General features: G+C 43.3%; 1 protein-coding gene across 1 annotated transcript in view; it reads left to right on the top strand.

Moving 5' to 3' along the window:
• reln (reelin) overlaps positions 1-14669 on the top strand; it is a 112447-nt gene that overhangs the window by 75302 nt on the left and 22476 nt on the right. Inside the window, exons 9-22 of the mRNA XM_030054501.1 lie at positions 2803-2911; positions 3476-3716; positions 3939-4084; positions 7179-7330; positions 7601-7716; positions 8214-8422; positions 8711-8839; positions 8949-9058; positions 9304-9370; positions 9707-9940; positions 11453-11614; positions 13040-13276; positions 13519-13711; positions 14534-14646. Of these exons, the coding sequence (XP_029910361.1) occupies positions 2803-2911; positions 3476-3716; positions 3939-4084; positions 7179-7330; positions 7601-7716; positions 8214-8422; positions 8711-8839; positions 8949-9058; positions 9304-9370; positions 9707-9940; positions 11453-11614; positions 13040-13276; positions 13519-13711; positions 14534-14646 (2218 nt within the window). The remainder of the gene's footprint in view (positions 1-2802; positions 2912-3475; positions 3717-3938; positions 4085-7178; positions 7331-7600; positions 7717-8213; positions 8423-8710; positions 8840-8948; positions 9059-9303; positions 9371-9706; positions 9941-11452; positions 11615-13039; positions 13277-13518; positions 13712-14533; positions 14647-14669) is intronic.

Below are 14669 nucleotides of genomic sequence, written 5' to 3'. Positions count from 1 at the left end.
CTTGGATGTCAAGAGGACAACTAGTACACAGCGTGTTGCCGTATGCGTTTCTCGCTCTCTTCCTCTCCCTCTCCTATCACATTAATGAATCTTTTACAATGATCTGGAAAGACACCCAAAAGGCCATGGCAGAGTTTTTAGAGGTGTTGTATTTTTCATGTCCATTACAAGCATCCATCGGGTCTCAGGGGAGCTCGAGAAAAGAGGAGTACATACTGTAGCCCTCTCCCCATTTACTTTCTTGTTTTCTCTCTCTCTCTCTCTCTCTCTCTCTCTCTCTCTTTCTCTCTCTCTCTCTTTCTGTCTGGCTGTGCCACTGTTTGTTTCATTAATATGAGAGTCCATGTTGCTGCAGTGTTGTGTGTGGAGCGGAGCGGAGCACTGAAGCGGAGGGAGGTTAATATGCGACTATATTCAACTGGGATGGAGCAGCACGGCAGGACACTGTCGAAACGGACAAGACACAGCCTCTGCACATTGTCAGGGGGCTGCAGAAGCGAGAGGGGAGGGGAGAGGAGAGGAGAAGTGGGGACGAGGGGGTTAGCCTGCTTCCTCCATTAGTGACCTTTGATCCCCCTCCTACCCGCCACAGCACCCGACCACCTTGAATTTGCAAGCACACAAACAGATTCTGGTCACACACACAAACTTGGCAAACAAAAATGCACAAGAATGTGAGTACATGCGCACACACATACTCTCGCTGTATGTGGTCATAGCGCCTTGATCCTACATCAGCACTTCTTCTCACATCGCCCTCCCACCCCCGCCCCCCTCCCCTCTCTTGGCCAGCTGCTGACTCCTCTCAGCCCTGTTAAGCTGCTGATCTCTTAGTTCCACCATGACACTATTTAGACATCATTTTCCACTTGGCTAAAGAAGGGTGGGAGTACTCACCTAGCAGCAGACACCGTGGCTCGGGGCACACAGAGGATCATTCCCTATCTGATAAAATTAAATTGAAGGGGAAAAAAAGACGCCAGCTGACACATTCTTTAGTCATCCCCCCTTCTCTTGGGATTGAAGTGGTTTCGCAGTTTTTTTTCTGAATTGTGCACACATATTTTCTTAAATCCTACCTAATTTTCTCAAAACCCTAGCCACAAAAAAGACGAAATGCAAAGCCCGGCAAATACCTCGCCAAAAGAAACATTCAAAATCACGTTGTCTTTTCAGAACTGATATTTGCATTCAAATGAGGCACAAACATCAATGAATGAACAGATCTTCCAATGAACCAATTGCACATTGATGCATGTGCTCAATGGAAATTGCTACAGTGAATACATTCGGTCATCAGTTTGTGTTTTTTGTAAAGAATTTCATACACAAAGAAAAATCAAAGAGTTTTACATAAGGCATAAAGAGGTAGTTACTAACAAACAATGCATAAAAATAGAGTAGCATAAAAACAATAAAGATCAAAATGCAGTTTTAAGAATATTGACAATTTAAAAAGCAGTGAAGAGCATAAATGTTTTTAGCCTGGATTTAGAAGTAGTCTTACTTTGGGCAAGTCTCAGATCTGGAAGTTTGCTTCAACTATGAGTAGCAAAATAATTAAAAACTCAATATGTTTGTATTTAACTCTGGGAACAGTTACAGACTGACCCCAGATGACCTGAGATGAGTTAGTTGATGTTTCAAAAGCAGGTCAGAGGCGTATTTTAGCCCTAAACCACTGAGTGATTTATAGACGAGCAGCACTACTTTTAATCAATCCTTTGACACACTGGAAGCCGGTGCAGACATCTGAGAATTTGGTGTAATGTGCTCCGCTTTCTTAGTCTTTGTTAAAACTCTGAATGAGCTGTAGCTGTCTGAGAGCTTTTTGGGGAGACCTGAAGAAAAACCATTTGTAGTCCATTAGTACCATTAAGTCTAAGCTCCTGGAAATAAAGGCATGGATACCTTTTTTCTAAAGCTTGTTTGGACATGATTCACCTAATTCTTCATATATTTTCAAGATGATTATATAGGCTGAGCTTGATAATGACTTCATGTGGCTAAAATTAATATTTAGTCCATTATTAGCCACAAAAGTAGCTTAGTTACTGATTCCCTTTTCAGGCAGTAGCAGCTGTTGTGAAGAGATGGTTAACCCTTGATGGCTCACCCTTTCTCTTCCTCTACCTCTCTCTGCAGTGTTGCCATCCATCTTTCTCCAGAAGAGGAGAACTGCCTTTTGACCCTCTGCTCTGATTTGAAAATGATTTGAGGTTCATTAGTCAACTTTGGCTGTATCACCATACTGAAATGATCAGTTTGGCATTAAAACTAAACCATAATTGCAGAAATGGTTACTGAGTTGCGTTTGGCAGTTGTGCTCTCTGTGGTGCTCCCTGTATGAGAGTAGCATTTAGCAAGAAAGTAAACCAAGCCGATCAGATACAGTATGGAATAATCAGTGGTTCTCAACCTGTTGTGATCCACTGATTTATTTAACCCACTTTCTCCCCACTTCTGCAAGCTTAGATCTGTTTTATGTTCCATAGGGAGTTCTATAGTGCCATGTCCCTATGAAATCTATGTATGTGCAGCTGGGATTACTGATATCAAATGTGTTATGCAGCGGCTAACATAAGTCACGAGTCAAACTTATTGTTGTGCCGCATTTTGTATTCATGAGTTGTCCTGATCTGAACTGAGTTGGTGTACAGAAAGTCCAGAAAAACTGTAATCGACCAGGCTGTTGACTTGTGCGCAGTGTAACAGGAGTTTGCTGACTTGTTTACCTTTATCCTTTGTCCTGTGTTTGTGTGTGTGTGTGTGTGTGTGTGTCTGTGTGTGTGTCGTCTTCAGGATCAGGCTCCTGCCGGTTCAGTTACTCAGACCCCACCATCATCGTGTCATACAGCATAAGTGGTAATGGCAACACCTCAGATGACTGGATCACACTGGAGAAGATCAGGTCTCTCTCTCTCTCTCTCTCTCTCTCTCTCTCTCTCCTTCTTCCTCCATCCACACATCCTTCCTGCCGTCCTTCCATCTGGTATAAACACTCCCCCCTCGCTTTTTTTCCCTTTTTTCACACCTCCCCCTCTCAATTTGTCACTTCTTTGCTGTTTGTGTCCCTATGATTCCCCCTTTCCTCATCCCTGACTACCTCTCTCCATCGGCTCTCATAGCACAATGATGTGATCTTGACATTAACTGCAGCAGTGAGCTAAGCGCATGTTCTGCTATGGTGTGATCACAGGAACTGACGCATTTCTTGGTTGTTTTCAAAGCTATATGTTCAAGTGTGGCAAAAGCTCCCTTTTCTGTCAACACTGAACTAAATCACTCAGGCGCCATGTGAAATATGCCTCCGTTTTGGCTCTTGTAGCAAGTCGTTTCTCTCTATATCCAGCTATTTCAGTCTAATTTTGTCAATGGCAGCTTAAACATACAGGACAAACTCATCCTAAACCTCACACAGTAGCAGTATACAGCATACTCACACTCACCAACAGCCTTGTTTTATCACCTCCAGAGCTCCTACCAACAGCAGCACCATGGTCCACTTGCTTCCTCTGCCACTGCTCGCAAGGGCCAACGGTGTTCGGCTCCGCTGGTCTCAGGAGGCACCACAAGGTCCTGAGGGCTATGAGTCCTGCTGGGGGTTGGACAACGTGCTGCTGGTCAACGCAGCCCACAGACCCCCGCTCATGGAGGACACCTTGGACCCACCAGACACTGCCAACTGGCTCTTTTTCCCTGGAGCTACTGTCAAGGTGCCCTGAAATACCAGTGGCTTTTACAGTATGCAGGCTATGTACATGTTACTTGTGGCATTCATGTTGCATTCACACAGGGTCACAGTCCTGGCATTAAAGCCTTATGTTATATCCAGTCATATTAATACAGGAACAATCACTATTCTATTGCATGAGAGAGAGAAAGTCTGCTCCACTGCTTTGGAAAGTGTTTGACTGAATCCTGTTTCCTTATTCCAGCATGCCTGTCAGTCCGAGGGCAATGCCCTGTATTTCCATGGCAGCGATGGGATCGGCCACACCTTCGCCTCCACCAGAGACATTGACCTGCACCGTGAGGAGGGAAGGAGCTATTGGGAGGAGGACTTTGAGAGCCCACCCTCCAAGTAAGTCAAGACAGTGGTTTCAGTATATCCTTCACCACCTTTTGCTTTCTCCCAGCTGCCGTTTTTAAGATGGTGTTTTCCTCAATAGAGAATAATTTACACTATCCTATCCTTTTATCTACGTTCTTCTCAACCTAGGTTAACATTGTCCAGGTTATATGTGGGTTAAAGGAGGGATTTTCAAACTTTCACTGAGCTACAGGTTCCCATTCGAGCGGATTTTACCTCAGGAACACGGATATAGAAATATACTCTGGTTTGTTTTGAGTATTAAATTGTTTAGATGTCATATTTTATCACTGACAAATAGATTTAAAGTGATGAGATGAAAACTTAACATTTAAATAAGTAACTGTGAGGGAACTTTCTCTGTAGCTCTAGGTCACATTTATTCTCCATGCTACCAAGGCAAAAAGTCTGGGTCATGCCAGATATAGGGAGTCCAGGCAGATTGATGCCTTTCACAAACACAGAGCTATTGACCTCTAACATATTTAGGTAAGATATGTCTTTTAAATAAGGTATGCTAATGAGCAAATCTCAAAAATGATGTGGTACTACACCGTGTTCGCACCTGCAGCCTTCATACTCTCTTCTCCTCAGCTGAGCATCAATAAACATCCTTTGTGTAAGACACCACAGTCTCCTGACATCTCCCTCACTCTAAGAGTTGACCAGAACCTCCCACATTTTTGTCACAATCACACACAGCAAGCTGGCCAGCGCAGCTTCATTTCAGCCCTCTTCAAAACAACAGAAATGTTGTTTCTTTAGAGTCTCAAGACATGCAAAAAAAAAAGGTTGCAAAATGTCTCCAAAGAGCATAATCCAAAATCTTATAAAGGTACCTGATGCAAAATTGCTCATTCACTGAAGACCAGTCAAACTATTAATGAGTTGGACTGGGAACCATGCAGACTCAACTATCAAATTATTTGTTCATTCCACTCTTTTGATTTGTTTTGTTTTGTTTTTCCCATCACTTGACACTAAGTGGCCATCACCTTTAAAATAAACCATTGCACTGTGGGTCCAAACTTATTTTTCCAACAGCATTTTTTTTTTTTTTTGGGTGAATTGCTCCTTTAATGCGTGGGTGGGTAGTTTGGTTTTAGCACCAGGTTACATATTTGCCAGGAAAAACAGAATTAACATGGAGAGCAAGAGGCTGCTGCGAGATCAGCACTCTGGTATGCTTGTGTGTGCGTGTGTGTGTGTGTGTGTGTGTGTGTGTGTGCATGCATGCGTTTTGACACCTGTCACTTGTTATATGTCAAGTGATGAACCATGCAGTGTGTGGCACAGGTTCAAGTCTAGCTGGGGACTGACACAGGTGAATGCCATGCCTCTTACTGCTACAGAGACAGCAGTCCATCTGTTCAGAGTAGTAGACACACACATACACACACACACACATACATACACATACACATACACACACTGGAGAGCAGGGAAACACTGTCAGGAGCACTGCAACAGAGTGAAGGAGATAAAGGGAGCGAGGTGATATATACTGTTACCACCAGGAAGTAATTAACGGGGCCTCATGCACCAACTCTGTCAGTGAGTACATTTTTCCATTAATGAGAAGGGCCTCAAACCGGAGTGTGTTTCTACAGCTGCTCCACACCCCCACTCCTTCCTGCCCCACAACCACATGCTGCACCGTATGCTAGCTCTCACCCACTAGGCGGTATATAGGCTGACACGTGTGTGAACTAAGCAGGGGGAGCTTTTGCTTATAGTAGAGGTTCACTCCACTAAGTGTCATTTAACCCAACATTGGCTGTGACAGGGACGCACCGGCCGATACGGAGCACAGCAGAAGAGAGGGAAGAGAGGAAGAGGGGGAAAGGAGAGGGGAGAGGGAGAGAAAACGGGAGGGAGGGGGAAATAGAGGAACACAGGAGAGGGATGACACACTGAGTTAACTGCTGTCAATGCTAATGAGGATCCTCTCTCCACTGTGCAGAAATGTGGCTGTGGGTGCCTGTGTGTGTATGTGTGTGTGTATGTGTGTGTGTCCTGCATATATACAGTGAGTCCTTTTCCAGCTCATTTATGTTCTATCCCTGTGTTGTGTGTTTGTTTACCTGCAAGGTGTGAATTATGTCAACTGTTTCCTGACTCCAGTAATGCTCCAGAGGGAGATGCTGTGTAAAAGAGGCAATCTTTAAACATAAGTGTTAGCATCCTGTAGTCCCTGTGTGTGTTTGTGTGTGTGTGTGTGTCCTATGTCAGTGATTTGGTATTAATATATGGCTAAATTTAGGTGCTAATTACAGCCTACAAAAGGTGCAACTCTTTGCGATCTCTTTTTTCATTCTGTTGACAAAGTGGAAATGCCATTTATACTTGTTACTTTCGGGGGAATTTCAGGGAATTCTTCCTCTCTAGCCAATGAGTATGAAAATATTTGGAGAGGCGGCCTCAGCGTCCGTCATTATCTATGGTCACATCACTTTGCTTTCAGTGCCGCCTTGTTTTATTGAAGGACACAGTTGTTGTGACTTTGAAATGTGCTACAGTTGCCTATGTCTCCAGTGAAGTTAGCAGTTAAGCTGTGATGAATATTTCTGAACTAAACCAAGCGTTTTGGCTATATCTATCTGCCCCTGAGGATAGATAGTTTTCCAGTGTTTTTTGGCAGTAACTAGTTCCTTTCCTTCGCCCTCAAGGACTGTGGATTATTTCCTGATATCTGTGTCATTGTTTTTGGAAAGTGATGTTCGTGTTTTACGTGTTCAAGCTCCACAAAGGAATAGCCATCCAGCCCCACTGTTGTGTGGTGCCAGGAGGAAGATTGAAAAAAGCCAAACTGGAAACCCTGCCAAATCACACAGAAGTCATCTGGGTGAACAGAATGCACTGGGGACAAGTTGAAAATATCTCTTTTTGTATTTTGTATCATAAAAATCTAAGAGTTTTGCTCACAAAAAAAAGTTATTTATGCTTTTTACAACAGAATCATGAATGTTGAAGTATGAAATTTTGCAGGACAAATTTCAGGTAACATTTTTCTTCTAGTGTCTGTAGAAGCTAGTCAAGATTTGTTTTTGCAGCATTAACACTGTGTGCCTGTGTATCTCTCCAGCTGGGACATAGAGGGGGCTGACTATGGGACCCAGTGTGGGGAGATTGAGTCGGGCTCAGCGCTGGTTTTTGAGAAGGAAGGCCGAAGGAAAGTGTGCACACCCTACCTGGACACCACATCCTATGGAAACCTCCGCTTCTACTTCACCATGGGTATGCATTCATAATCAGGCGCACTCTTTTATGTATTGCATCATAATAGTTAAAATTTTGTAAGGGTTGGTAGGCGTTTGCATTTCTTGAACCAAATCAGCGCAAATTATCAGTCAGATTTTTTAGCTCTTTCGGAATTCATGATGAGTCAGTCGATTTTGTTCTGATCCTTTTTTTTAATTTGACACTTGCGGGTTAGCACAATGCACTTGTCTTTGGCTTTGTGACAAGGCACTGACATAGTGATAAGGGAGATGTGTCTGTGTCTAGGTGGAGGCGAGTGTGACCCAGGAGAGTCCCATGAGAATGACGTGGTGCTGTTTGGGCGATCTGAAGGGAGGAGGGAACGCGTGGTGCTGGACACCCTTCCATACTCTTCTTACAGGGTGAGACACGTGCAGCATTAGCACACACACACACACACACACATACACACACAGACATGCACACAGAAACAATTGCTCTATTTCTCTCTCTATCACACCACCTCTCCCTGAACCGCACATATGTATTCAGTTCAAGCAACATAAAAATGAAGAATTATTGCAAAATCGATTCATTTTTAGTGGGTACCAAAAATTCAATCACATACTTTTTTTTTTTTTTTTTTTACCCCTGAAAACTATATTTCACAATGATTGCAATTCAGGTGGCTGAAATTTATTCATTTTGAAGAATACGAAATGGTGATTATCTACAAAGTTTTTTTTGACTCTGTGAACTGTCTGTTATATCCTGTCCCAACATTGTGCTTCAGTGGAAATATGTTAAATAAGTGAGGCACTATAGTACTAGGGTGTCTTTTGGTCCTTAAAAGAGAAATGCATGTCCTCTCTGTTCTGATCTCTGCACCTGTCTCCCTCTCCCATCTCTCCTCTCCCAGACTCCTAGGGTGGTATCGGTCGCCCTGCCCACTGAGCTGCAGACCCCGGTCACCCAGTTCTGCCTGGAGCAGCGGTCACATGGAGGCGCCTATCGTCATGTATGGGCAGTGGACTTCATGCAGCTGCTGCCTGTGCTGCCTGGCACCCACACGCATGTTGCCCAGTTCTCCATCAACCTAGGCTGTGGCTCCTACCAGCCAGCCAACAGGTGTGACACACTTTAAAGCTGTGCTAGGCAATGTTTTTATATAAAAACACAGACAGCTTATCAGCCTAAAAACCATGAGGAACCTTTTCTGATTTCTCAGATTTCAAACATTAAACAGCAGAGGGGAAGTGACTGTGGACAAAATGTATTAACTGTGACCTCATTTCATTATCAAACAAACCACTTTTACAGTGCTTTTATTTGAAAATCAGTGCTTTTATTGAAAATCAGTTTATGCACCTGTGATGTTGAGATGAGACATCCTCTGTTCTTTTTCTTTTTTGTTAGTGTCAGTCTGGAGTTTTCCACCAACTATGGCCGTTCCTGGTCCCTGCTCCATACCGAGTGTCTGCCCGAGCTCTGCGCTGGTCCCCACCTGCCTCACAGCACCGTCTACTCCTCTGACAACTACAGCGGGTATGAATGTGTATGTGTGCATGTGTGTGTGTATGAACCTGTTATGTCCAAATCTGCAACTGATCCTAAGTATGTGCTGTAACCGTCCTGCCTGTTTGTGTCTTTGCAGCTGGACCAGGATCTCCATCCCTTTGCCCAACGCTGCCCTGACAGAGACCACCCAGTTCCGCTGGAGACAAACTGGCACTGGAGCTGGCAACATGTGGGCCATAGACAATGGTTAGAGTTATACATACAGGACACACAGTACACCTAGGCTCATGAAAACTCATTGTTTCTCTTGTCATAAATTGGCCCAAAAGCCATCCTTTGGGTCCCAAGCCATCTTTGTAGTTTACCCAAGAAGCAGATGGTGGAATGCGCATAGGGTCACCAAGCAATTTTAATAGTTCTGATAAATTAAAAATGTGAAGGCTTTTTTCAGTGGAGGACAATATAATTTATGTACATCTGTGTCTGTTCAGTGTATATTGGACCAGCTTGCCTTCGCTTCTGCTCTGGGAGAGGACATTGTTCTCGCACAGGCTGCAAGTAAGGACCATCTTGTTATTAAACTGAATAAATCCAATATCACTACATGGGAATGAGTCTACTCATTACTCATTTAATGCCTAGCAGCACCAATCACCATCCAAAATTAATCAAATTGTATTATGGTTATGATTTATTAATGGGTATTCATTATCTTTTTCTTTTTTTTATATCCCACACTCTTTTAACATCTTACATCTCTCCTCTCCTCTCCCCTCCTTTCCTCTCTTCTCCTCTCCTCACCTCTTTTCTTCTCTTCTCTCCTCTCTTGACTCTCACCATTTTTTTTTTTTTTTTGCTTTCAATTTGTGCTCCTCTTTCCTTCCATCCTCCCAGATGTGATCCAGGCTTCAGTGGTCCAGCATGTGAACTGGCCTCTCAGACCTTCCCAGCTTTCCTGTCGGAGGGTTTCTCCAGCCCACGCCTTTCCTCCTATCACAGCTTCTCATCTCTTCGAGGTGCTGAGGTCAGCTTTGGCTGCGGGGTGCTGGCCAGCGGCAAGGCGCTGGTCTTCAACAGGGACAGCAGGAGACACCTGGTCACTGCACCACTTGACAGTTCCCAGGCCAGGTAACTACAACTGTTATACACAACAGGATATTAATTTGATTCAAATTCAAGTTTATAGTCTCAAAGAGCTTTACAGGCCAAACAGTTTAGAAAACATAATGACGCCGTCTGACCTAAATGCTCATAGTGGGCAAGAAAAAACTCCCAAAAGGAATTCTTGGAAAAGATCACAGAGAGAGGGAAGCCCCTTCCAGGTCAGCCAGGAGTGCAACAGATGCCGAGGGGGCATTTATCAGCTCAAATCAAATGAAATCAAATAAAAACAAATCTAACGCATCTAATCAAAAACAGAGTATGACAGATATAAAAGCAGAAACAGATGTTTCATCGATCCTTGGAGGGAAATTCTCTCTTTGGCTGCGCCCTTCCAGTGAGGTCAGACTGCAGGGTGAACAATAAAGGGAGCTGGTAGGGATTCAATGCCTTGCTCAAGGATACCGGAGCAGGGGTGCCTCTTCTCATCACAGTGGTTCAAACCCAGGTCCTCCAACTCTGCTGCTCGCTGTGCATATAAATATACACTTATTACCCATAAATACATATATAAAAATATTGTAGACAGACCAAAGGGATCCCACAAGTATGTTCATGTTCAAATATACACCCACAGCACACGCAGGCCCGTATGATTTCTCTGATTTGTTATCAATAGATTACTTTGCAAGAATTGTCTACTTTCAGTCAATGAACTCTCTAATGTCCTTCCCTCTTCCCCTCATTCTCTCTGTTCCTGCTCTCAAAGTTTCATTGTGATTAAGGGGATTGCTGCATATGAGAGGAGAGATGAAAGGACAGAGTGAAAGTGAGAGTGAAAAAAATAGAGAGAGAGAGAGCGATGTCAGAGCAAAGTTAGATATGGCATCTGTGTTAGATTGATTATGCCTGTTGTGGCTCTCTCTGTGCCACCTGACAGCCATATTTAATGCCAGTTTCCTGGCTGATTGAGTGAACAGCTGTCTGGAAGAGGAAACTGCAGTGCTAATGAAAGCGCAGGCAAGCCAAGGACAGAGAGAGCTAGGGGAGTGGCTGGCAGTCTTAGACAGAGGAAACTATTATAAAACTATTATACATTTCATATTAGTGTAGACATTAATTTCTTATCCAAAACATAGGCAAACACATGGGGGCATACCAGCTATGAGGAATTGATTATGCATGGATACATGGATACAAAGTCTTTTTTACACTCTTTCTCTCCATCCACCTCCTCTCATCTAATTTCGTCCTTATTCATTTAATCATCCCATCCGTCATCCTGCCACCTCCCTCCCACCTCTCGGCTCTGCCTGACTGTCTGTTTATCTACCCTCCTTCCCCCCTCTCTCTCACCTCTCCTCCCTGAACTCGCTCTTGGTCACCTTACTTTTCTGTCTTCTCGTTTTTCAATCTGCCCTTTTCTCTCTTTCTGTGTCACATCATTTTTCTTGCTCTATGTCTGTCTCACTTGCCGCCCCCCTTTTCTCCCCACCTGCCCCCCTCTCCCGCTTCCATTCCCGTTGCTTCTCTTTGCAGGTACCTTCAGTTCACTCTTCGACTGGGTAGTCGTAGCACCCTGAGCTCATGTCCTGCCCCCGACCAGCCAGGAGAGGGCGTCCTGCTGCACTACTCCTCAGACAATGGCATCACATGGACCCTCCTACAGCACTATGCTTACCAAGGCTTCCATGAGCCAAGGTACATCTTGTGTGTGAGTGTGTGTGTGTGTGTGTGTGTATGAGTGTGTGGGTCCACAGAGACACTATAACTCCATTAACACACGTATTTGCCCTGCTAATGGCGTGCTGGAGGTGCAATCCATTGGGAGCTATTGAGTCAGTTTGTGTCATCTGTGTGTGTAATGAAGACAAAGTGGACTGAATTTAAACTGCTCTCCGAGCTCTTCATCAGCACGAGAAAGGCCAACAGGGGGTAATGAGTCAAGGCCAAGGTCTCCACAGCCATCCGACCTGTGAGTGCATGTGCACATAACTTTTGGTGTGCTGGTTTGCACAAAAATACTATAAATACTATATAATACACATGGACTTCATCTGAGCCTATGTAAGATAGTTTTGTATTCTGTTGTATTCTGCAGGACAGTACTGATGAAGCGAAAAAGTAATTTTTGTGGCCAATAGAGTAGTGGAAGGGCTTGCAAGTTCCATTTCTTTTTTTCCACAATTTTTTCTGCATTTTGTATTTTACTGTTTCCTGGATGTGTAAAAAAATTCTATAGGGTTATGTTATGGCCATCAGTTTTACACAAAATGAGTTACCTTGTAAATGTCTCAATTTCTGAGAAATCACGTTTTTCCGTTGGCTTGGTATGTCAGATGGCATGAAGTATTACAGTACCTGTGAGTCTCAACAGCCATTACAGTCACTAAATATATTTGAATATATTGAATATTATATTATTTTGTATTCCAGATTAGTGGTTAAACCTGGAAATGAAATACTGCACTGTAGTTGCTGAAATGATCCAAACATGTCTGTATCAATTTAGCTCAAAGCCACAAAGCTCAGCTTCACCAGCTCAGGTAACATAACTTTAAGCTCAGCAACTAGCTGTTCTGCTCTGTGAGACTTCTAATTGACTTATCTCCCATCTCGTTTTTTCTTTTTTTCTTTTTTTTTTTTTAACAAACCTGAATTATTTGAGCACAGTTGCTATTTGTTTGTTCTGATGAGCTTCATGCCAATCCAAGTGTTGGAAATGTTCAAACAGGCCATCATGTAACATTGCATTTGGGAAAATGATTGGAATTTTTACTCCCAGAATCCTGGCCACCTTAAATAACCCCACCCACTTTTAGTTTCGGTAAAGTGGATTATTAGAAACAGTAAAGCCTGATGAAAGACAACATAGTTGTAATTGTTGGTAACACTGTCCATCTGCATTGCATCAGAATCTATATAACATTATCACAAGGTTATATGATATTCAAACAGCAGACCATGATTATATGGTCAGAGCCTGAGTCATAGTGCACATACAGCCTCAGTGATTAAGTCCAGATGGACTGGTTGGCATCATGGATGACTCCATCTCACCATTCTCACATGTCTGTGGTTGTTAGCCATTGTTATAGTATAATGCTTTTTTTTTTTCCTCATTAGGATTGTGTCAGTGGAATTGCCCCCTGGTGCTCGTAAGTTTGGGGTGCAGTTTCGCTGGTGGCAGCCCTACCATTCAGGCCGTGGCCATGATGTGTGGGCGCTGGATGAAATCAGCATGACCTCTGTGTTGTTCAACACCATCAGTCTGGATTTCAGCAACGTGCTGGACGTCACCCAGAGCCTTGGTTTCTATCTTGGTCATGTCCAACCCTACTGTCAGCATGACTGGACTCTTAGGTTAGACACTCAGTTCCCAGAAAACATACTGGTTTATGTCACACTTGGCAATGGTATTTCTGTGCTTTTGTTTGTAATGAGAAAATGTGTTCAAACATGCATGAATAGTTTACCTTTATCAGTGTGGACTTTTTTAGTATTTAGAACAGAAGTTTGCTATCCCTTCTCGCTATTTAGTCTATTGGATATAGTGTACAGCAGCTAAAATGCAGTATCTTCTCTTCCTTCATCTCGTCCTGCAGTTTCTCTGGCGAGCCCAGCCCTGGCTCTAGTATCCGTTATGTAGAGACCCAGTCCATGCAGATTGGAGCCTCCTACAGCCTGCAGTTCTCATTGGTCATGGGCTGTGGCCGTGAGCCCTCTCCCCACATTGACACCCAAGTCCGCCTGGAGTTCTCCACTAACCATGGCCTCACCTGGCACCTGGTCAAAGAGGTAAGGAACATGGATCTAGTCACCCTTGGCTCCCCCATGTGAAGTGATTACAAAAGTGTTATCCTTTTTGTTTTCACAGTCTGACTCATACCTTTGTTTTTGACTTAAGGGAAAGTTGTAGAAGTCACCCTGGAGAGAGGCGAGGAAATGTATCATTTATTCATGATCATGAATATTGATTTATCCATTAGAGCTCCTGTAATAATGTGTAAATAATGATAGTCTTTAAATGTGGCACTTTGTTTCACATGAGAAATTATCGCAATTACTTTTTATCATCCCAGTATTAGCAAATACATGGTAATACTTGAATCAGCAAGCAGATTATCTTGCCATGATTCAACAAAGATTTCTGTGATCACGATTGGCTCATAAATATTCATAAGGCGCCAGAGTATTTGCCAAGATTTTTATTGCCTTTGGAATTGAATAGGGCGTAATGAGTCTCCCATCAGTGCATTCTCTCTAATTCTCTCATGTGCATGAAAATGCAGTCATCTGGTAAGTGCAGACTGTAACTCCCTAACTGTCCTGTACTGTTAATACTCACTTGTCTTCTTATGTTCAAGGTCAAAGAGATTCTTTAATCTTGCATTTTCCTCACAGTATTTTTAAGAGTCTCCATCATTTGAGAAACAGGGCTCTGATAAAAAAAATATTACATGCATGGAAGTAAATGCTTGTCAACATCTTTATAGCATCAATTTAGAAGAAGCACTGTAATCACTGAATTTTAAGCTGTGAACATCAAGCAGTACTTTTTTTCCCCTCAAAATGGATGTGTATTGTTTTGGAATACAACTCATCATTTCTTTTACCTAGGCCTGTCTGCCTGGCATGCCCAGCTGCTCTGAGTTTACAGCCCCCAGTGTCTACCACCCATCAGAGTTCAAAGACTGGAGGCGTATCACCCTTCCTCTGCCTCAGAAGACATGGTAGGTAACATACATGTATGCCT

This window comes from Myripristis murdjan, chromosome 6 (assembly GCF_902150065.1).
Source record: "Myripristis murdjan chromosome 6, fMyrMur1.1, whole genome shotgun sequence".
Lineage (NCBI taxonomy): Eukaryota > Metazoa > Chordata > Actinopteri > Holocentriformes > Holocentridae > Myripristis > Myripristis murdjan.
The sequence above is the reverse complement of the archived record's forward strand: the minus strand, read 5'-3'. Positions and strand labels throughout refer to the sequence as shown.